This window comes from Heliangelus exortis, chromosome 20, assembly GCF_036169615.1.
Source record: "Heliangelus exortis chromosome 20, bHelExo1.hap1, whole genome shotgun sequence".
NCBI lineage: Eukaryota > Metazoa > Chordata > Aves > Apodiformes > Trochilidae > Heliangelus > Heliangelus exortis.
In genome coordinates this window covers 6,990,936-7,015,244 of record NC_092441.1, presented here as the reverse complement: position 1 = coordinate 7,015,244, position 24,309 = coordinate 6,990,936, and the positions used below count along the sequence as shown (strand labels likewise).

General features: G+C 40.8%; 1 protein-coding gene across 3 annotated transcripts in view; it reads left to right on the top strand.

Annotated features, from left to right (window-relative positions):
* Positions 1-20,947, top strand: part of GAS7 (growth arrest specific 7) — a 75,748-nt gene extending 54,801 nt beyond the window's left edge. For 2 of the 3 annotated variants that reach the window (XM_071764714.1, XM_071764713.1), the window contains exons 9-14: positions 2,822-2,900; positions 6,704-6,832; positions 9,293-9,416; positions 11,380-11,459; positions 12,417-12,515; positions 13,256-20,947. In XM_071764714.1, coding sequence (XP_071620815.1) covers positions 2,822-2,900; positions 6,704-6,832; positions 9,293-9,416; positions 11,380-11,459; positions 12,417-12,515; positions 13,256-13,369 — 625 coding nt within the window. In that variant the 3' untranslated portion in view covers positions 13,370-20,947. The remainder of the gene's footprint in view (positions 1-2,821; positions 2,901-6,703; positions 6,833-9,292; positions 9,417-11,379; positions 11,460-12,416; positions 12,516-13,255) is intronic. The other variant, XM_071764715.1, reaches the window with a different exon arrangement.
* The last annotated feature ends 3,362 nt before the right edge of the window (positions 20,948-24,309 follow it).

The following is a 24,309-nucleotide window of genomic DNA, read 5'->3' as shown; positions in this document are numbered from 1 at the left end:
GGAAACGGAAAAATTTTAGTTAAAAAAGTTGGGGAGAAGGGGCAGCAAACAGGAAGATCTTAAGGAGCCAGAAGTGAGATTTCAGCCTAGTGCACTCAAAACTAACATTCGCCAGGTCTTGCTCTTATTTCTGAGAAGGTGTGAGGTGGAGCAGATCTTGTGAACTGGTCTGAACACATCAGTTACTACTGTGGGTTTCATACTCTTCAGAGCATTTTCCAGCTTTGCTGTCGAGTAGTCTATGGAGTTAACATAAAGTACTGGCTGTCCTCTAGGGTCCTCCTGCCTTTCTGGTAAAATCCTCCATCATGTATGTGAAATCAGGACTGATTTGTTTCCAGGTCTCTGTGAATACAGTACCACTGCATGTACTTGGGTGATATAGTCCATAGTCATTGAAGTCATTGTGGTTGGGTAAGAGATGCTGAAGATGCTCACCAGGCTGAAATGCCTTTTTTAATTAAATGGAGCAGATAATACAGTAGCAGTGAGGACTGGACAGTGGGAGGGGACCTCAAGATGCAACAAGGGAAGGAGAAGAGTTGGGAATGCCTATGTAAATGGCAACAACTCTGGGTTGTTTATCTGTCATGAGCACCATACTTGAGGACTCAGTTCATTGGAGCAATGTCAGAGATTACAGATCATTATTTTGAAATTGCAGATGACAGGCAATTTTTCAGGCTAACAGGGACAAATATGACAGTATATCTTTGAAAGGGGGGTGGGGAAGGGAGATAAGGAGCTGGGGAATTGTAGATCAGTGATCTTTATAGAACCTGTGCAAAGTGGTAGAATAGATCATCAAGTTTTCTAGAAGCACTCAGTGAGCAGTTATTGTGGATGCATACAGAACAAACAATGTCAAACCAACCTATGTTTCTCTGATGATGGGATAACAGAAATCAGCATCATATCTCTTAATTTAGTATAGATTTTTGCAAAGGGAGTATTTTCTAGGCAGGCAAGATAAATACGGTCTAAATAAAGCCTAAGCTGCAAAACTGGGTAAGAAATCATATCCACTCCTTACAAAAAGTAATGTGCTGAAAGAAGTTATGGAGTGTTTGTGTCAAGTCCAGATTTTTTAAAATGCTTTTGTCAATGACTTCTAGAATAAATAAAGGCTTTACTGTAATCAGAGATCAGGAAAAGCTATGAAAGGTGGTGCATACAATTTGAAGATTGCAGTTCAGAGTTATTTTGCTAAACTAAATAAGTGTATTGGAAAAATTGAGATGCGTTGCAGTGAGGACAAAGCAGCAGGTTTTATACTTTCACAGGATGTGAAAGATACAGTTACATAACGGTTTGTGGGAGAAGGATCTGGCTGTAGTGAATCACAAGCTTACTCATCAACAGCTTCATAGTTGTCTAAAAAAGCAATCATACTGAGATATGTAGAAGAAAGAGTGTCTGGTATGAAATAATCTGTTACCAGCAGCAACTGGAAGACCTCTGGTGGAAGATGGTTTAGTTTTGGTTGCACATTGTCATGGTTTAACACTGGCCCAGCAATTAAACCGAATGACAGATGTTCTCCATTGATCCCCCTCTTCTCCCTGGTAAAGAAAGGAGAGAGACTTTTGGGTTGGAAACTAAACTACACAGCTTTAATGAAACAGTAATGATAAAAAGGAAAAAAATTACTGAATATATACAAATATACAAGAAAATTGATAGCCATGTTCCTTCCTCCTTCCCCCCAGTACTCTCACGTCACCACCAAGGCTGCAGGGCAGCCCTGGGAAAGTCCAGGCTGGACTCCTGGAGTCAGCAGCAGTTGGGAGCTGGAGGCAGGAACACACAAATTCAGTCTGGCACAGATCAGGACCACAGGCAGACAAACAGACAAAATACTCCCAGGATGCTGAAGCAAACAGGGACAGGTGAAGAAGGGGAAGTAGGAAGGGGTTTGACCCTCGTGATCCCTCAAATTTATACTGAGTATGACTTGTATGGGATGGAATACTCTGGTCAGTTCTGGCATCTATCTTGTCTGTTCCTCCCTAAGGGAGGGCTGCAGATGGGGACGTCTTTACTCCTTTTCTCCTTCCAGAGGGCAAAATGTTCCTCATAACTGAGCAGTGTCCTTGGTTCTGCACACCAGTCTCTAGCAGTAACTATAAACATCGAGCGTTATCAGTCCCAGAAGCAGACATTGACTGAGAAACATGCTGTTAATTTTAGCAAGTGCAGCTACTTACAAGAGACTTAGATGAAAGCAAAAGTTCAAGACAGAAAATTACCTTTATCCTGGTCCAAACCAGGAGACACATTAAGAGGACTTCGGGCTTTTGGAGAGGGTGTAGAGGATTGTACTTAAACTAGTGTCATCTAGAAAATAACTTGCCTGAAAAAAAAGAAGGTAGAGAAAAGACTTAGTAATTTTAACAATACTGAAAGGTTCCTCCAAGGAGAAGTCGGATAATCTGTTCACTAAAGGTAGGGTGTAAAGTAGAAGAGGCAATGGGAAAAACTGCATTGGGGAAAATTTATTTTAAGGATTCGAAAATAACAACTTGTTATGATAAGGATAAGATACTGAAGTATCTTACTTCTGGAAACTGTGGCATCTCTGTAACTGGAGATCATTAGGAACAGTATTTTTAAAGATCTGCTACATACAATGCCCATATAATTTTGCTTTGGTCACAGAGACTGGTTATCTTAGATTTCTGCTATCGCTTTTCTGTGATTGTGCTGAGCATGATATGGTACATAGCACTATGCCATATCTGTTTGTTACTACCTGACAAATCTCTCTGGGAGGATGTGCAGAAGGCAGAGCATTGATCGTTGTCACTTTGTGTTCTTTCAGCACACTAGGAGAGGCTTGGGCTCAGCTAAAGAAGAGTTTAGCTGATGAAGCAGAGGTTCATCTAAAATTTTCTTCTAAGGTAAACAGTTCTTCCTTTTGCAAAGATTTTTGCTCTGTAATTGATGGATCTTCCTTCAGTGCTTGTTAGGAGGGGAAATACATATATGTACAAATTGGTAAAAAGAATAAGCTGGTGAACAAACTTATGGAAACTCTATCCATTCTTCCTCCTAAAATCATGGTTTGTTTTATCTACTTGATGAGTAAGTTAAAACAAATCTACCTTTCACATTTTATAAAAAAGAAGGAAAACTGATTCTAGAGGTTATTCACCTAGCTCCAAGTTCAAGCTTGTTCAAGTAAGTTTACCTAGAGCTTATACAGATTATGTGTGCAGAGGAAGAAATAAAAAGTAATATTTGGTTCTCAACAAGAGTCTACTATATCTGTCCAAAAAGAAGAGCCCCAGGACTCTTCATGTCATTCATTAGCCTTTCTGGAAAGTTCACTGGGAACTTACTTCATGGTTCTTCTGGGTCTCTGTCAAGTGATGTTCAAGGAGATTTATTGTACAAATTACATCTTTTTTTTTTTTTCCCCCACACATGTGACTATTCTTGCATCCTTTTACACTATGTTAACCTCTGTGGGTGATCAAGTTCAATACAGTGGCAGATATCTTAGCACAACAGCCATGTTCTGGAGGAAAATTACAGCTCTGCACTGTTTGTAAGCGATTATGCAGAGGTTACTCCGGCAACCAGGCGCTGCCTTGGTAACCTGCTGCTCTGCTTCGAACTTTTACTTCTGGGCTCTAATTAGTGAAATACTTTCTGCTCCCCATTATTCTCTTGTATTGTTTTCCAAGAGGAAGAAATGCACCCTGGAGTGGTATGTGCATGTAGGCAGGCAACATATAGGGCTCTTTCATTGCTTTACTTTTCCTTAAACCCTGCACAGAAACTCCATAGCATCCTCTGAACTCTCCTCACTGTTCCTGTTCCTGCTTTGTGAGTTTTTACTTTCAGCATTCTTTTATTAACAGAGAATGTTTGAAAATATATTGATTATTGCTATTAATTTCAGAGATGTTATTCTTACAAGTAGTAATTATATTTCTTGTTGATAAAGAAAACCAGCCAGTTCTAGCACAAAGCAGTCAATACAGTGCAGAGCACACCAAGAGAAACACCATGGAGGTGTTAAACTTCTGTGACAGTGCTTCATGGCACCTGGGGGTCATGAACAGATCAGAGAAGGTGACAGCACTCTTGTGGCACCCAGAGCATAAAATACTATTACACTGCTAATACTTGTACAGACTGGCGTGACATGTAGATATGTGCACATGATATATCCTTCAGGAAGGCCATCATGGCACAGAACTCTTCTCCAGCTATCTGATTAGCTTTTGCTGAGCTCCAAGAGGTGCAGTCTGCTGGAAAAAATGCATGTTTTGTACTCGAGATTGATGATCAATCAAGTCATGGTGGGCTGGCCTGGATATGGTGATGTGTTACCTGCCATTCTGAAAATGGTGTTGACAGAGCAAAGGGAAAAAAAGGGTACTTGAGAAATCAGAGGAATTTCTGAAGTGTAGTTTCTGATAACACAGCTGTATAGTTTCTCTAGCATCTAACCACCCTATGCTTCTCATTCTGCCTCAGTCTCCACCATACTGGTACAGAAACACAGGGTCTCTGTCCTACACCTGACAGCTTCTATTAGCAAAATTCTTGAGATTTCAAGTTGTCACACCTCGCCCATCCCGTGATGGGTAAGTGTCAGAATTGTCTGTATAAACTGGTGCTTTAAATTTCCTCATCTCAGGAAAGTAGTTTGTTTTTTTCATCTATTGTATGCATTTGGAAGTCTTTTAACAACATGTTCAGGCACACAAAAAAGAAAAAAGAATAAATATGGTCAACTGTATAATGCACTAATTAAGAGCCTGGTATGCTTATGATACCTCTTGCAATACAGAAGTTCAAGGAGGATAATGATGCTAGAGGAAAGATGACTGTCTTAACTGAAAATTCCACTTCTCTGATTCCCTGAACACAAAGCTGGAGAAAACAGTTGCCTTGTTTTCATTTTGAGCCTCCTAGTGATACATTTCTCATCTTTATGAGTGTCTCAGAATTTCCCATCTCATAAACCATTTGAAATAAACTTTACTTTCTGTTAGGCAAGTTGAACTACCATTGAACCATTTAGAGGTTTTCACATCAGAACCTACTTATGTCAAATGAGTTAGATTGCCACTTCTTCCACTGAGGGTGGTTGACTCACGTTGGTTTGTTTACCCAGGTTAGTCCATTTATTAATGGAGCACTCTGAATGGCATGGACACAATTTAAGTACTTCAGTCTCAGCTGGACACAGACATCCCTATCATTTCTGATAAATTGCCTCTCGAGTTCACTGAAGCCATCCTGAACTTCTGTTCATGTTTTGTTGAGCATTAACAATGCTCCTGAACAGTTACCCGTTTTGCCGCAGTTCTGAAGAGAGCTTGTGTAACCATAGAGTTGTGAACAGCTCTTTATTAGCTTGTGTAGAGTCTTCCTGATGAGACTGTCATAAAATTGTCCAGTATTTTCTTGTCCAACTCCCCCAGTCAGAGTAGGATTTTCACACGCAGCAGTTCATATCAACTACATCTTTGTCTAGCAGAATCTTGAATATTTCTAAGGACAGAGATTTCATGACCAATCTGGTCAACCTGTTCTAGCGCCCCAGCTATCGTTGGGATGATTTATTCTTTTTTTAAATTGCATTCAACCCTAACCTCCAAAAGCTCAATTAGCTGTTGTGACATTGACTCGCCATACAAAGAGGAGTTTGGCTCTGGTACCCTTGTATCTGACCTTCAGATAGCTGTGGGCCATATTAGATCACTGGGGTGCCAGTCTTCATCTGCCTAAACAAGCTCTGTTTAAGCTTAAGCTCTCAAGGATGTGTTCTGTAGGGCCTTGACTAGCTTTGTAGCTTCTCTCCATTAAAAGGCTGTTCTGAACTTGTGTGAAGTTTCCTTCTCTGTTAAAATAGCACTAGAGAAAGGTTAAAAATACTTGCTTTCAGGAAGTTTTGATAATGCTCTGCTGTGGGCTGTGTTAGGTGATTATGGACGCAACTTGCCTGCGTTGACAAAGTCTAGCATCCCCACAGGATGGAAAATAGAAAAGAAGTATTTTGGTGCTTCTGGGGAGGTGAAATATCTGTATTTCCTCAGAACACATTTCCTAGATGTTGAAACTCTGGATCAGAAGGCCAAAGACTACTATGCAAATTCTTACCAGAGTTGAGTATTGACTGTCAGGTCCTGCTTGTAGGCAGGCACTTGTGTGGGGCCTTGATGGATCTCTCACGGGTTCATTCCAGTGGTTTCTTGCCACTACTTAAGAGTTTCAACTAAATACTTAGGTTTCTCTCTAGGCTCAAGTATAAGATTTCCCTTATACAACACAAATAATCTGCAGTCAAGGTTACTGGCTTTAGTTTGTATACCTAGGGTTTTTAAGCAAGTTGCATCAGTTAGGCCAGAATCAAAGCACCCCAAATAGTGCTCTGGATATTTCCTGAAGCTTGATCTTATGTGTAAGAAGAAAGATATGATTTATCAGGGAGAGACAAAGACAAGATTTCTGTCCTTTTGCTCCCTCGGTAAATATTCCCTTAATAGAGCTGTCCTGGGAGCAGCAAGCTTTGCAGCAGCTTCAGTCAAAGCTCTCAGAAGGAAGAGAGGTGTTGCTGGATGACATTGTCTGTGGCTGCTTTGTGTGTATTATTTCCTTTCTGTCCTGAGCTCTGCTCAGCAGAACCAGGGATTGCGTCCTGGCTCCTTGTTATTGCTATTTCTTCCTTTGTTTTCCTTACCAGCTTCAAAGTGAGGTAGAGAAACCCCTGCTCAACTTCAGAGAGAACTTTAAGAAAGACATGAAGAAGTGTGACCACCATATTGCAGACTTGCGGAAGCATCTGGCCAGCCGCTATGCAGCAGTTGAAAAGGTGGGAGCAGAGAACAAACTGGAGAGTTTACAAGACATTGCTATTTTGTATAGAAAAGCAGCTGCCCCTGAAAAGTTTCTCTTCTGCCAGAAAGAACCACACAGGCTTTTGCTGAGTGGTTTTTTTTGTTAGCTATGCTTTGCTGGACCCCGAATACAATTTGCTGCTTAGTTGAGATTTGAGAAGCTGGGGGCTACAGGCAAGGCCAACACATTACTGCTGAACTGGCTTGTGTTTGTTTTAATCCTTCCCTTCCCAATTTTGGGCAATACATTTCTGATGCATTTGGTGCAAATACCCTTGCTCATGAGCATCTGGAAGTTACATCTATTGCCCTCAATTTAAAAAACCTCGCCTTAGAATAAGAGCAGAGTCCAGCCGAAGGCTCACCTGGTTCAGTATCCTATTATGCAAATGGCCAAGGAAGGCAGCTCAAACCTGGCACAAGTCACAAACCCTCTTCCAGTTCCCTTTTTCTGTGCCTCACAGCAAACATCCCCACCTGAAAAACCCAAGGAGCAGCAGCAGCACTCTCGTATGAAGTGCTGTTATAACATGAACATTCAGTAGGTAGCTGAGGTTGTGAATTGAGGAGAGGTCTACCCAAAAAAATTGTTCTCTTAAGCCACAGCCAGCAGGAAACAGGGTACCTGTGCCTGAGCTGCCAAGACACGTGTGTTACTTGGCTTGCTCATGAATATAAGTTGGAAAGGAAGATACGGTGCTCAGTCATCCCAGAAGGTTGTTTGGAGTTTCATTAAAGATCAGAGTGCACATGCAAAAGTTCACTCTGAGCCAGAATTGTTGCAGAACACACAAGGTTATTATACTGTATGTATTCAGGGAAGGCATTTTTCTGCAAAACAGTAAGTTCCTCACAGTCATATCTGCAAAGAAACAGTCTTCAGTAAGGGTATTGAGAAGAATGAATTTAGAATAGCCTTGAGAAGAAGGAGCAAAAAAGGAAAAAGCTGTGTCTGCAGAGTGCCAGAGGAAGCATGCAGCTGCTCACTGGATTGCTTTCCTGCAGCTCCCTCCTGTGACCTGCAGAGCCAAGCACAGGGGCTGTGAAACTGCAAATTGAAAAAATTCAAATGAGTTGCAGCTTACAGGCTGGCATGGGTGAAACTGCAGGCTACTAACAGAATATCATCCAAATGTAGTTTTAAACACTAACTGGATAAAAAACAAATGTGACCTATATGTACTGTGTCCAGTTTTGGTGCTGTTAGAGCAGGTCCAGAGGAGGACCATGAAGAGTCTCAGAGAGCTGGAGCAGCTCTCCTAGAGACACAGGCTGAGCCAGTTGGGGTTGTTCAGCCTGGAGAAGAAAAAGCTCTGAGGAGACCTTAAAGCACCTTCTAGTCCCTGAAGGGGCTCCAGAAAAGCTGAGGAGGGACTTTGGACAAGGCAGGGAGTGATAGGACAAGAGAGAAGTGTTTCAAGCCAAAAAAGGGGTGATTAGATATTAGGAAGAAATTCTTTTCAGTGAGAGTGGTGAAGCCCTGGCCCAGGTTGCCTGGAGAAGCTGTGGCTGCCCCATCCCTGGAAGTGTTCAGGGCCAAGTTGGATGGGGCTTTGAGAAACCTGACCTAATGGTAGGTGTCTCTGCCTGTGGCAGGGGTTGGGCCTGGAGGATCTTAAAGATCTCTTCCAACCCAAACCATTTTATGATTCTGCATTATAACAACTCTGTGCAAAACAAGTTATTTTTATTTTATATATTTAGGCAACCTCAGCAAATAGGTAAAAGCATGCTTATGTGATAATGATGTTTATTTGCTAAGATACTTTACTGAATTCCCTGTATAAGTTCAGTAATGGTACTAATAAGTCAGGCTTTAAAATCCTGAAGAACTTTAAAGTCATTTAAAGAATCAGTTGTAACCTGGTTGTGGGGTTTTATTTCTACATTACGAAGTGCTGTTGTCATGAACCTGAATTAGTTTTTCTGAACTAAGCCTAGAAATTCCTATTGTTAGAGTTTCTAATATAAGTGCATATTGAATCCAGAGGTTACTCAAAAATAAATTTTGTAAGATACTTGAAATTATTTGAACAGTTTAGATCCTAAAAAAAGCAAATGGAAAAAGCATCTGGTTAAAATGCTGGTTAGAGATTTGGAAGGAGTTCCAGCTCCCCTTTCTTCCTGAAAAAGTGAGAAAGTTACTAAGAAACGTGGAAGTATGATGATGCCTTTTGTTTTGTGCCTTTTTAAGAACCTGTGAAGAGTTCAGATACTTTTGGTATTGGTTGGTGACAACTTCTGTTTGGTGGTAGGATACTTCTTTGAACACCACATGCTGTGCTCAAAACCTAAATACCAGTTAGGACCCAGTTTTACACAAGGTTGCTGCCTTCTTCCTGACAAATCCTTCTGTGAAGGAGTCATAGATGGCTGAAAGCAGTTGGCAGCTCTTTTTCTCTAAAACATGTGACTCTTCATTTAATTATTCCAAGGCCCGGAAAGCCTTGACAGAGAGACAGAAGGATCTGGAAATGAAAACACAGCAACTAGAGGTGAAGCTCAGCAACAAGACAGAAGAGGAAATTAAGAAGGCAAGACGGAAGTCCACTCAGGCAGGTAAGTACCTGAATCTGCCAGTGGGGCTGAGCACAAGCTCACAAATGGCAGGGACATGATGGGATGCAGCTGCCCATTTACCTGCATGTTTCTTGGATTTTCATACTGTAGCTACAAGTCAAAGTGAACTGTTCAACAAATCTGCTTGGTATTAAATTCTATGAAGAAACAAGCCCAGTTTTTCCAAGTTGTATGTAAAAATTTATGGGTTTGATAGCTAGGTAAAGTAAAAGGAGAAAGTAAAAGTACTTGAGCAAGTAAAAGGAGGGTAAATTGTCCTTTTGTTTTGAGAAAGTATGCTGATATCACTGAAAGTAAATCTTGCAAAGACAGATTCAAAGAAGCTGAGAATGGTTCTTCCTTAAATCATTCTTCCTTGATTCTTTCCTAAATTGCAGTCACTCACAACTATGTGGTTGCCTGTTACGCTTTCTATTACTGTCTTTTTCCTTGAAAGTGAACTTTTTGTCTTTTTTTCCACTGCTCTTTGGTGATTAGAATTATTTCTGCTCAAGGAAAACTGAGGATGTAGTGGAGTGTTCTGTACTGTACTGAGGACACAGCAACTTGATGTGACCTATGCATGTTTTACAGAGGCTCAAATCACTTTCATCAGGATTTGAGATCTGCAAAGCTGATGTGTGCAGCTCTGTTAGTACCTTTGCTGAAAATATGTTTTAACTAAAGCTTTCATGCTTCATCGCTTCATAGGTCCATTATTTGGCAGAATGGTCCTTCAGAGTTCAGAGACTTTTAAAACTTCAGGATAGCCTGTCAGGGGATTGAAGAGACTGAGAAGGGTAATCTGCAGTGCGACAATGTGCATAAACAACCATTTAAACAGAAAAAAAAAAGTAATTTAAATAACCAGTTGTAACAAGTTCTTACGTTTTTATTTCTAGAGTACGTACTAGCAGCAGGAGGCTCCATGAGAGATGCTTTTTATGTCTGCAAATTCACAGCTTCTCTGTCTTCTCTTGGGTCCTTAGAAATTGTTTCTATTAAATGTTTACTGAAAAGTAAGGGAGGGATGATATTCCTGGTAGTATAGTGGCTCAGATTCACTCGGGTGGATGGAGGTTAACCCTAGCCAGATTGTTCCCAACAAACTTCCTGGGCTATGGGAGACCTAAATTCAGCCTTGAATCCTGGTTTCTTCACAGAGTTTTTTTACTACCTCAAGTTTCTTCCGGATTCATTTACTTCTTTGATTGGTCAATGGATTCCTGTTCTTCAAGCTTAATTTGTCCCTGGTTTATATATTATGACCTTCATGCACCTAAAAGAACAGGATTAATTTGAATGCTGGACATAGGCATCAAACTGTTATCAAAAGCATAACTGAGCCTTGTTTAAAGAAAGAGAATTTACTAGCTGGAGAGCAGCAACCTCTGAGACATGTTTTCCACCCACTTTTCCCTCTCTGTCAGAGCAGAATCCTGCAACAAAATGAAAATTTTACAGTAACACAATTAGGTGTGATTATTTCAATTTTCCCATTGAAAATTGTATTAGATATATATTATATTGAATAAATATATTATATTGAAAACTATTTTCCCTTACTTGGGAGGAAGCCAGAGCTTGACTGGAACTGTGCATCTTCAGAGGCAGTGGAAAATGCACAAGAGTGAAACTGGACTAAGGTTGCAGTTAAGCATCTCTCAATTTCATTATTGATTTCCCATTTTAATTGTTTTATTTCTCAGGTACAACTTTCTGCACATGACCATTTTTTTAATCTGAACTAACTTACTTTCATAGTTCTGTGCATTTTGTAAAATACAAGTTAGTGTTCGGATTTTCCTTTTAAAATCTAGTCCCCTGGCCTTTTTACCACAGGACCATGCATTTTGTTGAAATTTTGTTGCAGAAACATGATGTAACAGAACCTGAACTGCCTTTTCTTTCTAAGCTCTGTAATACTGGTTAGAGAAGACTCATGTATTGCTGAACCTTTCAGGGGATGATCTGATGCGCTGCGTGGATCTTTACAACCAAGCCCAGTCCAAGTGGTTTGAGGAAATGGTGACCACCACTCTGGTATGTAACAATGTGTAGCACCTTGCATCTCTAACATTGCCAGATTGTAATAGTGTACAACATTCCTCACTCATAGCTAGTTGTAGTGCAAAGCAGTGGAAAGAATTAGATGATAAATATCCCATTGTATTTGCCCTTCCCAGTTCTAAGAAAAACTTACATCATCATAAGAAGGAAAAAAGAATTGTTTCTTTGCAAAAGGCATTAAGCCAGTTCAGGGCTGCTTATGTGCCAGAACACTGGAATTGTGCCCAGGAAGGATGAAATGTAATGCACAAGAAAGATGCTGAAATATGTGATAAATTACTGAATCCATTTATACATTAATGAATTTTACAATTTCTTCAGATTAGTATTGCCAGTTCAGAAGAGGCATGCTTCTGTTGCTCAGCTTTCTGTTTCTCTGAAGGTAACAATTCAGAGTATTCACCCTAAGGGTGGATACCTTTGGCTTTAGTCACCAAGAAGCTAAGATAGAGCTTTGATGTGCTGTATTCCCTGACATACCTGTACTTTGGCTTTGGGGCTCATCCCTCATTCTTTATTGCCTTGCTGAACAACAGGCATTTGCTTTCAAAAGTGGGAAATAAAAATGTCTTTTGCATCTCTTTTTCAGAGCTAGCAACAAAGCATACAGAGCTGCTTGTAGGAAGCAGATTCCCTCTTGCTTGCAGTGTCCCTGGAGACAGTAGCTCCTCTCTCCCTGCCTTGGTTGTCTCTCATTTGGAGAGGTTCTGACCTTGTTTTCTGTCATTAGGCTTAGGCTGAAGTAAATTCTGTTGCTTGCTATCTCTGATTCTCTGCAAATCAGAGAGATGTGCAATCACAGAGTTCAGCTCCAAAGCGTGACCCTGGGGTAGGATCACACTGGCTGATGACCTTTTGTGTGTCATCCTTTCTCTGGGCCTTCAAGCTCGGCTTCCAAAAAAATATGAACTTGTTTTTCTTTGTGTCCAGGAGCTTGAGAGATTAGAAGTTGAAAGGGTAGAGATGATTCGACAGCATCTTTGCCAGTATACACAGCTGCGACATGAGACAGACATGTTCAACCAAAGTGTAAGTCTGGTTTCTGTTCTGTCCCTTTGGTCTTTCCTGTGCTTGAGCTGAGCAGAATGTTCCTTATCCTGATCCATCTAATCTCTATCAAAAGGAGATGTGAAAAGTGTATTCAGTCGTCTTGTTATTTTGCAGCAGCACTGTACTGCCACCCTACAGTCCTGTTCCTCCAGGCCACTCTGATCCTGGTTACATTCCACAGCTTTTTGCTGGGGAACATGCAGTGAATTGATTTACATTTGGCCAGCATGAACTCACACATTCTTGCAACATTCTGCTCTGCCAGCAATATTCAGTGCCCCTTGAGGTCATCTGTACCTTCCAAGGAAGATGGTAAATAGTTTCACTGGTGGGGCAGGTAGTATATTTTTTTTATTATTAAAAAATGGCTACTTTTCAAATACTAAAATGAGAGGGATATATGCTTCAGCAAATGGTAGTATTTGGTATGAGGTATACATTGCCAGACAGGAGTCAGAGACCAACTGGCCAGTGCCTAGCACAGGAAGCCTGTCTCTGCTTGATGTTAAAAGTCTGCCTCTTCTCTGCTTCCCACTCTGAAGCTGCACATTCAGATCTTGCTTTTGTCCACCAAGTCTCACATCCATACAATGTGTGCATTCTCATTTGTCTGAAAAAGCAGCTTAGACATTCGCATTGCTGCTCTGCACTTCAGAGCAATAACTGTCTGTGTTTGAAACGTGCCCTTGACATTTTGATTCTTGTTTTGTTTGTTTTAGACAGTGGAGCTTGTGGATCAGTTGCTTCGGAAAGTGGATCCTGCCAAAGACAGGGAACTGTGGGTAAAAGAACACAAAACTGGAGATATCCGACCTGTGGACATGGAAATATAGACTGATCTGTAGTTGTATGTGATGAGTCCACTGAATTAACCAGGCTCGTGTTTGTTTTTTGAGGGTCAGCAAGAGCACAGGGAAAAGGTTGTTCCATTACCAAACACCTTGTAATTTATGCCTGTATGGGCTATCTCTGTTACATTTAGTCCTCATTGTGCTAAGACTTGCACCAGACATTCCAGGATGAAAAAAACAGATGTGTGCTTCCCACCAGAGGTTCCCAATTGCACGCAGCTTCCAGAAGAAATCTGCTTTCTGGTACAGAGAGAGCTGAATTCTCCAGTGACTTTGTGCTACATCCTGTGCATGACTATCTTTATACAGTATGTTAGAACAACCATGCAGTGAGCCTCTGGCCAGCAGGTAGATAACTGTCTGAACATGATGCAGGAGGTAAGGAAGTCCTGATCATGAATCCCAGGTCTGTCACTGACTGCTTTCATGGCCATAGGCAAGTCAATTAACTTTTCTGGCTCCCCCATCTATAAAACACGCTTATCTCACAGGAGTGTTCTGTGAATACATTTATTTCATAACACAATTCTCCCAAAATCTATGGGGAAGACTCCTGTTCTTCCTGTTTTACACTCCCTCTCAGGGATACATAAACCCATTATCATCATAATTTCTGTTCTCTGGCGATCAAAAGGGTTGAAGGCGTTACCATCACTGTTATTTATCAGAAAGTCTTGGTTATGTTATACCTACCTCATTAGCTGTCTGAGTGCCCTCAAGGACAGAAAGAGGTTATAGGAATAAATGGTATGTTGAAAACCTTTCCTGCCTATGCAGGGTGTTTTCTCACAGAATCCCTTTAAAGGTAGTCCACTAATATTTTATTTGACTTCCAGGTTTGAGTTGCCTTTTGTTGGTTCCTTCAGATGAATATAACAGCCTTTAGATATCTTTAATAATCAAGTTTGTTGAGCTGACTTGTGAGGTTTATATTTTTAGCCTGATTTTCAAAGGTGCCATGAATCTGTGATGCTACATTTCATTAAATGTAGGTGTATGTACCCAGCACTTCTTCACCATCAGGTTCTTATCCTTAGCTTTTTCTTTTGTTACCTTTACTGCAAACTACCAAAAATTCAGCACTGCTTTTGACACATAGTGTAATGTAGTTTGGAGACTGGTCTTGAAAAGCTATTCAGTTTCTTCTCCTGACATGATTTCTGATTGATTATTCAGATGTGGTGTTAATACACTTTTCAGCATTTCGTATAATGCCAAGATTTATTTAGGTACAGCAGAAACCCTGATTCTCACCACTGTGGCCTTTACTTAGTGTTTACTATGTTGTTACCTAAAAATTCCCAAACGGTATTATTTGACTGGATCCACAGTTATACTGCACTTTATGTTACTATCCTTTTTTCCCCAGAATCAGCATTGCATCCTTCCTTTCTATTACTGCTATTCTAGTTTGTTTAGTTTTTTCACAAGCCTCAAAGTGCTGTGATTAGATCACTGAGAATATTCATGGAATTTATGGAATTGATTTTGGTTGGAAGAAACCTTTAAGATCATCCACTCCAACCGTTAACTCAGCACTGCCAAGTCCACCACTGAGCCATGTCCGTAAGCACCACATCCAGGGATGGTGACTCCACCCCCTCCCTGGGCAGTGTATTCCAGTGCCTGACAACCCTTTCAGTGAAGGAATTGTTCCTAATATCCAGTAGAAACCTCCCGTGGCACAACCATAGGCCATTCCTCTTGTCTTATTGCTTGTTACTTGACAGCAAACCCGCCCGGCTCCAGCCTCCTCTCAGGGGGTTGCAGAGAGCCACAAGGTCTCCCCTCAGCCTCCTCTGATTTTGCCTATTGTTCTCTTCTCTCAGACATCTTTTTACCAGGAAAGATTCAATCCTATATTGTAGATTTCTCCACAACCCACTTCTCTGTTGCATCATTAACCTTTATAAGCCTTTGCATGTTGACAGGTGCAATGCCACAACCAGTCAGCATCGCTATTTCTGGTGTGACACCTCCTGTCCTACACTTCTGAATTTGTGACTGTCCTTATTCACAGTGTTAGGCATCCAGCACACTGTCACATGAGCCTTTCCTAAGTTCCTGCAAAAACCATTGCAATACAAACGAAGCGTGGCTTGCCTAAGCTTTGTGTAGCTCAGATAGTAGAGTGCATACTGCATACACTTCTCTAGATTCCTCTTTTGCTGCTCAAGCAGGGAAATTTCATTATGATCTCTCTCTTTCAGTCTTCTTTTGATTTATTCTGTCTTGGTTTTGAGGGTTGGTTTTTTTTTTTGGCACTCTATACTTACCCTATTTCTACTGCGCACTTTTTTCTTTTAAAGCACAGATGCAGGATGAGCTTTCAAAACTTAAGTTATCAAAAATGAATGGAGCTGCAGGTCAGGTTGATCCCTGTAGTTTAGGCTGTATTGTAAATTAAAATAAGCACTCTTGATGACACCTCACCACATTTTTGTTTCAGCTGTAAAACCATGCTAGTCGTGCACTTTATACAATGTTGTCCTTAATAAGTATCTGAAATAATCTGCTTTCAATTGCACTTTATTCTTCCTCTTTCCTTAAAGGTCTTTTTTATTTTATCTAATTTGGACTGGAATTACTATATGTTAGCACAGTTTTCTCTGAGGACTGAAATCCATTTTCATTCCCCTACTAAGGTGTATTTAAGCTGCTCTTAATTCTTGGTTGTATTTTCTGGTAATTATTTACCCCTGCTTTATTGTTTTGGGGTTTTTGGGGGGTTTAGTTTGGTTTGGGGGTTTTTTTGTCTTTTGGTTTTTGTTTTGTTTTTTTCCCCCAGTAGTTTTCTTACTGCTAGTTTTTCATCCAGTAGAAATGTTGCAGGAATGTGTGAGCTGCACAGTGTGAAATTCTCCTGATACAGAGTCTGTATCTCTTCTTCATTTCAGTAATCTGGGGAGAGCATTTGTACCTAGCTGTTAATCTTACCAGGCCCAGCAAACTCTCATGTGGGGCTGCTCTGCAATGAGTGAAATGCTTCCTCTACAGTAAGAGGAAGTTTTGCTGTTGCTTGCAGTTTTTAGCTTATTTCCTGCAAAAGATGATGTTCCTTTGTGATACAGCACTGCATACAGGAGTATCAGTGTTACTGTCTCCTTCACTTCTCTATCTCATATATTCTGGACAGTGTGATGTTTTGTGCTTTGTACTTTCCCACAGCTTTGGCTGTCCAGTACCAGTGCTGGAGAGGTGCTTACCAGCTGTAACCTCAACTGCCATACATAATGAGAATATTCTATTCATAATCCCTGTCTGTGTCTTTAAAACCATCTTCTGGTACTGTTTACTCAATAGAGATTCCGTGCTAGAAGTCTTCTTCTAAGGCATTCTTTCAGCTTATTTCCTAGCAGAACTGATGCTGGATCCAGTGCTGTTGACTGATTCCTGTTGGAGTAGATGAGCTGAAAGCAATGAGACTTTTACCACATGGGCCAAGTGACTCTTCTCCCATCACTGGTAAGAATCTTGTTGCTTTCATAGAGCAACATCAAAATGGCCTAATTATCAGATTTCCAGTCTGCTCCAGATTTACTCAAGTCTTAACTCACATTTCTTTATCAAATCAGTTGTTCCGTTATAGGGATGTTCTTTCATTATTGGACACTGGGGTCTTTAGAGATAGCTTTATATTTTTTAAATGTCAAAATATTGAACCAGCAGTGAAAGTCATATGGAAACTCCTCTTATGTCTCTCAAAAGCTTTTACCCTGCTGCAGCCATGTCTGAGCTGCTGTTGGATAGCTGTGCTCCTCCTTATGTTGTACAGTCACAGTAAACACTGAAGTTGTTCTTCCTTCCATGCGAGCTTGTGCCCTCTTTACCATTTAGGCATCTGAGTGGTTTTGTGTTGCAGAATTAGCTGCTGTTTAACTGACAGCCCCATGCTGTAAATAAGTGTGTGTAGCTGTCTTGTGATGGTGAACTACACTGAGATTACCTCTTTTTTTTCTTGATTTTGTTTTGTTTTTCCTAACAGGAATTTTCTGTGAAGCATTCACAGAAAACTTTTAAATTCTCAGTAGTAGTTGTAATTTTTCAGACCTTCTCAGAACCTCTTTACACTTGTCCCTGCTTTTAATGTCATAATTTAAATATTTGCTGCAAGTTAGTAGAAAAGTGCACTGTTCTTTTCACCTGCTCCTTGGAAGTGCTTGTCACTCAGCAATTTCTTGGAATACAGCATGGAGCATGTAGATGATAAGAGACTTTCAAAATCAGGCTAACAAATGCACAAGCATTTTTTTTCCAACTCTTTTTTCCATAGTTGTTGGGTACATGTATAAAGTCATGATTAAGAACTGAGAACCTTGAATACTTAGTGTATAAGACATAGTCCCTTCATGTGCAGTTCTCAGCAGCTGCACCAGTGACTCTTTGTCAGGGTGTGGGCATGGGCCTCCAGCTCACCTTCTGCCACAGCTGTAAAAACCAAAATCTAAAATTAAGGGAAAAAGTAGCTCTGCCCATCTATTTCTTCAGTCACACACAGGAAGAAAAAAAACACTGCTTACCTAGGTGGGTCCTTCACTATCAAGCACCTTAAGAAATCCATACCAGCACCTTGAAGGTCCCCTGGAATGAGTAGATGTGACTTTTTGGTGTGATCAGTTGATTGTCACCTTCTGAGCTGAAAGCATACTTGAATTTGATTGTGCTGCAGCTTGCCAGGTCTGTTCCTTGAGATGGCACCCACAGTCTGGTGTCCTGAGGCAGTCCTGGTGACCCTTAACATTTCCATTCTGCAAAAACTAGATCTTCAAAAGACACTTTTCAAAATAATGAGTTTTCCTAATCACAGACCCTTCTAGAAAGCCTGTTGGGTTTTGGCTAGCCAGCATGTATTGAAATAGGAGGATGAGGTCACAGAGGTTGCTGTGAACAGTTCTGGCCTCCTGTATTCTCACAGTGGTAGGGAACAACTGATGAGCATCCTTTGCACAGCAGAGATGTCTGCCATTTTACCAGAGGAGCCTCCTGGTCACATTATACTTAACCAGATACGCAGTAGTCACAGGTAGATTAAAAACAGACAGATAGGGCTGGAAAATATTTAGCTACCCTAGTGACATTTGAGCTTCTCAGCACAAGGCACTCATCTCCCGCAGACCCCAGTGGATCCAGTAACAGGCTCATCACTCTCCAAATTCTGCTTAGCACATGAAAATCAGTCTGAAACAGTCCCTTGTATCTATTGCTTGATGTAGGACTCTCCAAGTAGCACCTGCTAGCGGGAGACCAGGATGTGGCAACACCACACTGGTGACAGCAGAATGGTTTTTGGCCTTTAGCAGTGCTGTGATGTTCTGCACCCTTGCACTGAACTGACCTGAGCTTGGAGCACGCAGTCTCTCTGTTGCATAATGGTGATGAAGTCTGTTCTGCCAGCAGATCCTCCTCTTTTCCTGAGAAGCACTATTGTGTAAATAATTTTCATTGTTTTGTCTTATAGTAGATCCTGTTCATAAAAACATTCATCTTTTAATTCCTTTTTTTTTCGCTTTCATTGTTACTGTAGCTAGCACTCCATCACTGAGGTACACCTGTTTTCAGGGTCTTTTCTTTAATTTTAAACTTTCATAGAAGGTTTCTGTTGCTTTAATGTGCTGACCAAGCTTCATCCTTTTGAATGTTTTCTGAGAGTGGTAAGTATATGCTTTTTGCAGGGGTTATTTTGGTTTTTCTTTTGGAATTTTATATCAGCCACTGCCTTTGAAATTGTAATGATTCCTTTTTGTGATGGTCACTTTATTTTCTTACACCCTTCCATGACAGTTTTTCTGAAGGGACCAACACATAGCACAATTTGACTTAAATTTCTACTCCTGTGTGTTCCTCAAGGCAGAAACCTTTCATGCCTAATGATGCACCTGATTCTAAGCATTACACATGAATAAAGTCTTTCATAAATCAGTAAAAAATAAGTCTTATGTTAACCACATAATTATTACAGAAAAATATATATGAGTTTGAAACATTCAAATTTAATTCCCTCAACTTATATTAAGTTGAACTATTTCAGGTGTGTCATTAGAGGCAAACTCTGGATATTCAGAACCAAAGCTTTTCAGCTTCAGTATTCAGGTTCAGTGAGTGGGCAAGACTGTAATTTGAATATATGCAGTCTTTCAGAGCTACTGATTTAACAAGTAACTGAGTAATGGCTGGTATCACAACCCTACTAAAATTCTGCTAGACATTCCCCTTGAAGTGCCTCTTTAAATTGTGTCTGGTACAGGCATGTAAAATACAGTTTCACCCTACAAATTTCCAAAACTCAGGAGCAGTCAGTATGCATAGATCTGTGCAGGATTCTCAGCCCTCCTTCCTTGCTCTGCACTGTGCATGCACTCTTTTAGGACATCCACATATCCAAGAGACCTGCCTTTCTCTCACTGACCATTTAATGTCCAGCACAGTCATCCTAAATTCTCAATGCCGAAAATGGAGTAAGAAATGTAAGACTTGAAAGGAACTGCATTTGATGGAGTGTTGCTCACCTAATCTTCTGACACAACCTCAGTATAGAGGTTTCAGCAGAATGAGCAGGGAATTCTGCATAAAAATAGTTGGGTAAGTGGCATTTGAGGCCTAAGTAGGCCTTTATTGTGTAAAATAAAACTTTTAAGTAGTTTTGAGAAGAAATTTTCTGATACTGGAAGTCTAAAGCTGATCAGTGATTTCAGGGATCTCACATATGGATGACATGATAATCTTATTCGTATGAGCTGAACTCTCTTGATGTGATGACTGAGATTTTCAGAATAGCCTAAGGAGTTTGGATGTCCATTTAATAATATTTTTTTACTCCAGCAGGTCAAAAACACTCTCTAGGGACAGCAAGCTCTATCTAATATGAAAAAAAGCAGGTACTAGTTTGGGAGAAATATTTTCTTCTCCTCCTTAGATGGTTTCTTTTGACAGCCCAAGACAGCATGAAAAATGCACTAGTTTTGCAGACATTCTAACAACAGGGATTCAGAGGTGGGCCAGATCACCAGTCATACACTAAACCAGAATTTTATACTAAAACAAAGTTGCTTATTATTATTGTGTAACTTTTGCTAAGTACTTCTAAATTTCTAGCGAAGTTGTCTTTTGCCAGTACTAATAACTTATTTTTAAAGATGTTTAACCAAAACTTTGTAACTTTCCACAAATTCTGGAATAATAGACCCCCTACAATAGTTTATATATCATGCAGCCTCTGTCTGGGTAACTAATAAATCTTGGATCATTGTGCAAATTACAGGATGGTTTTTGTTCCATCAGGGTACATGAAGGAATCACTTACTGAATTTAAGAAGTTGAATGTAGGAAAGATTTATGGGGCAGATCTTCAGCTCAAGTAAACTGTCAGAGTTCAGTGGAAGCAACTTTGTCAGCTTTGGATCTTGTTCTTCAGTGTTGACGGTGTTTCCTATACATAATTTTTCTGTCTTACTGTAAAACAATTTCATATGGTTAAACTGTATTTTCCTATATTGTTCTGCAAGTTTATATGCACCACAGTGCTCATCTCATCTTCTGTAAAATAAAATGTACAGAGACACATTGGGCATGAAATTGTCTTTATCCGGTTGCTTTTTTTTTTACCTGAGCCGCACACCTTTTGAGTGCAGTATCATCCAAGACCACTTGGGGTGCCATATGCACATGTTTCTGTTTCGCTGGTAACAGCTTAACGCAATTTGAATTTTCAGTGCCATCAGTCGGATGTAATCGCCTTGTACTTGCCCTTTTCACATCTTTGCAGGATACGCAGATGAGTATAGTCCCTAAAAATTCATTTTATTAGGAAATCAGTTTAGGAAACCAATGTGGTTTTGTTTCTTAAAAAGGCAGAAAAGATGACCATCATCAGTCTGAAAGCACCTGACCTGATATGGGCATGCTTTAAATGATCTGTAAGTGTTCTACATCTTCCTTTATCTGCAAGTTCCACATTTATATTGTTTAGTTGAAAACATTGTTTAACTTTAAAGGTTGTTGTTAAATACATTATTCTACTTTGGGTGTTTGAGTTTACATTCTGGCTATTTTTCTTACACAAAAAGTCAGCCTTTTCACAATCCTTCTAATCCAACAGCTCTCTTCAAAAGCAATCAGTATGGGAAAGTGCTACAGAAGCAGAGCTCAGAGCAAATGAGTGTTGCTGTTCTGCAGAATATGGCCCCACCTTCCTAGCAATGTGTGACTCGGGGACATCGAAGGTAGTGGCATTATCCACACATCTCATAAACCTCAGAGGAATTTGTCGGTTTTTCACCTCATGTTAAAATTGAATTTCTGCAGTCATCAGTAGAATGGCATCCTCCATCTTCACACTGATGCGGTAAGTAGTTGTACACTCAGCTCTGGAAAGGAAAAGAAAGGTAAGACACTGAAAAAGTTGATGGTGGAAGCTTGGCTTTCATAGCAGAGTCTTTGCACCTTGCCTAAAGTAGCCTAAATCTGTTAAAAACTTTCAGAACGCTGTTGCAGATGCACAGACCAGTTTGGTGAATACTTAATTCTCCACATACCGTGGTATGTTTAACTGCAACTTCCCAGCAAACAGTAATTTATGGTTGTAGAGGACTTTGATACAACTTTGGAACCCAAGATGGGGAGTTAGTGTACAAGCCATGACACTTTTTTGCTATGCTGGTGTAGTGCCAGCACTCAGAAGAATCTAACAGTGGAAAGCCCATAGTGAAGAGTGGAAGTAGCAGGGTGGCAGCCTCACAATCTGCAATATCTATGTAACAGCAGATTTTACTCCATTCTGCACAGTCTGAACTGGAGCCTGGGGAAAACATGGGCTGCCCCCTGGGTCTCAGAACAAAATACTAAAATCAGCATGAGGGGAGGTAGGGGGGGAGCTGTGGAAGTCCTGACAAGTGCTGTGACTGCGAACTGCACTGTGTCCAATGGCGCCTGCTCAGGCTCTCTTGTCCTGGGTGCTGCCCCAAGAGGCTGCTTGCACAGGGACATCCCACTCCAGTAGGTAAATAATATAGGAATGTAATAAGTCAGTGATGGCTGAATGGGGATTTTATACACTGTATTTCAGGACTAGGCATCTGCCTTGTAGGCATTTGTCTTAGGCTGTTGCAGACAAGCATGGTGCTGATGGCAGGGTGCTGAAAATAGGGTGCATCTGCATCCTAAGACAAGGTGATGAACCAGGTTCATCCATGGAATTTTGTCCAGAGCAATAGGAGATGAAGGAGACACAGGACTAGGAAATAAGGCTGTAACAGAGGTTAACGGTCCATCCAAGAAGCAAAGCTGGAGGTGGCTGTACCTGCAACTTAACTTAGACACTGCTCAGGCCTGAACTGAAAAGGTGCTCCTGGAATCATGGGCAGTGGTTGTGGGCAAAAGCCCCCGGTCAGGCTGGTGAGGGGAGGTAAATGATTGGTGAACCTAAGGACCTGTCAGACATCCACCAAATGGACCTCTCTACATCTCTATTGGCCATTGTACAAATAAAAGAACAGGCAAATCTGTTTTGCAGAGGACAGAGAACACCCAGAACCAGGTTGCAGAACATCCTCACATACAAGTGAATTTTCGACTGTCAGGATCTTCTATCTTGATTGAAACCACAGAAATACTAATGCCACATGTCGTACTGAAAGAATCTTGCTTGTATAAATTACTGTCTCAAATTTTATACAAATGAAAAAGATTACAAACACGCAACAGTGAAGTATTTATTGTAGGGACAAACAGTCCAGTCTCACTGGGTAATGCTGCATGCTCTGTTTGCACAAATCTCTGAAAGCAGAGGATGAGAACATCTCACTCTGATTTTATTTGACTTCCTGTTTTATCATGTAGAGAACCACTCAGTCTCCTGGAGCTACAGCATAAGTGATACTCTTTATTTATGGAGCTATGTTTTGGTTTTGTTTGGGTTTTGGGGTTTTTTTTTAGACTTTGCAAATGCTTTTAAGATTCGGCTTGTTGGCTCAAAGACATTAGGACTCTCCTCTTGTATCAGCTGTTTGGATGTCTTTAAGATATTTCCAACATGGTGACAGTCCAGGCTCTCAACTCACAGGTCCAGGCTTTAGGATCTCCTCTCACTTGCTGGAAGTCTATTTAAAATGGGGAAAGGTTGCTGGATGGCACTGTGGTTAACTTTGAAACATGGGAGTCAAGTCAGCACACCCTCTTAGCACTGCTCACATCCCTGCAAATGTGTTATAGTTTTATGCTTAAGAGTGTAATTAACTGCCTAGTTGCTGTGGTGCTTACATATTTTGAAGGAAGATGTGTTGTCACTGAGTTATTTGTCCTTGGTTGCCTTCTTCATTTCCACCGGACTTCATCAACATTGTCTACACCTGCTGCTGTTTCCATGCCAGCTTTTTCTCCAGTCCTTATGGGACTGCTCCCCTTTGTAGGAGCTGCAACAGCAGCTCCAGGGATGGAGTTATATGAACAGTAATGCTTTTCTGGACACCTCAGGTGCTAGGGAACTCCATATTTAATATGGTCCAAGGAGCATAATATTCTGACCATGCCTAAGTCATAAGATAAATGAGCAGACATACTGATATGTAGATAGACAGACCGATCAGTCAGTGACTGATCAATTGATCTCCGGTGATGCCTTCTTCAAATAAATTTCAGTTAAAAAGCAACCATGTCAACGGTGTCAACCCATCAATCCAGCCTGTCAGGGTCCCTCTGCAGACCCTTTCTCAAGGGACATCCACACTCCTGCCCTGCTTGGTATCACCTCTAAAGGAAGTCAGTCTTTTTTTAAATTGGAGAAGGCACGACCAACAGAAATTTAGTGTCTGGTACTTGCAGAGAACCACAAGTCCTCAGGTGTCGCCGATAATGAACTGGGAGCTTAGGCCCAGCTGTGCCCAATGATTAGGGCCTGCCCCAGCCGGAAATGGGCGGGGCTGAAGGGC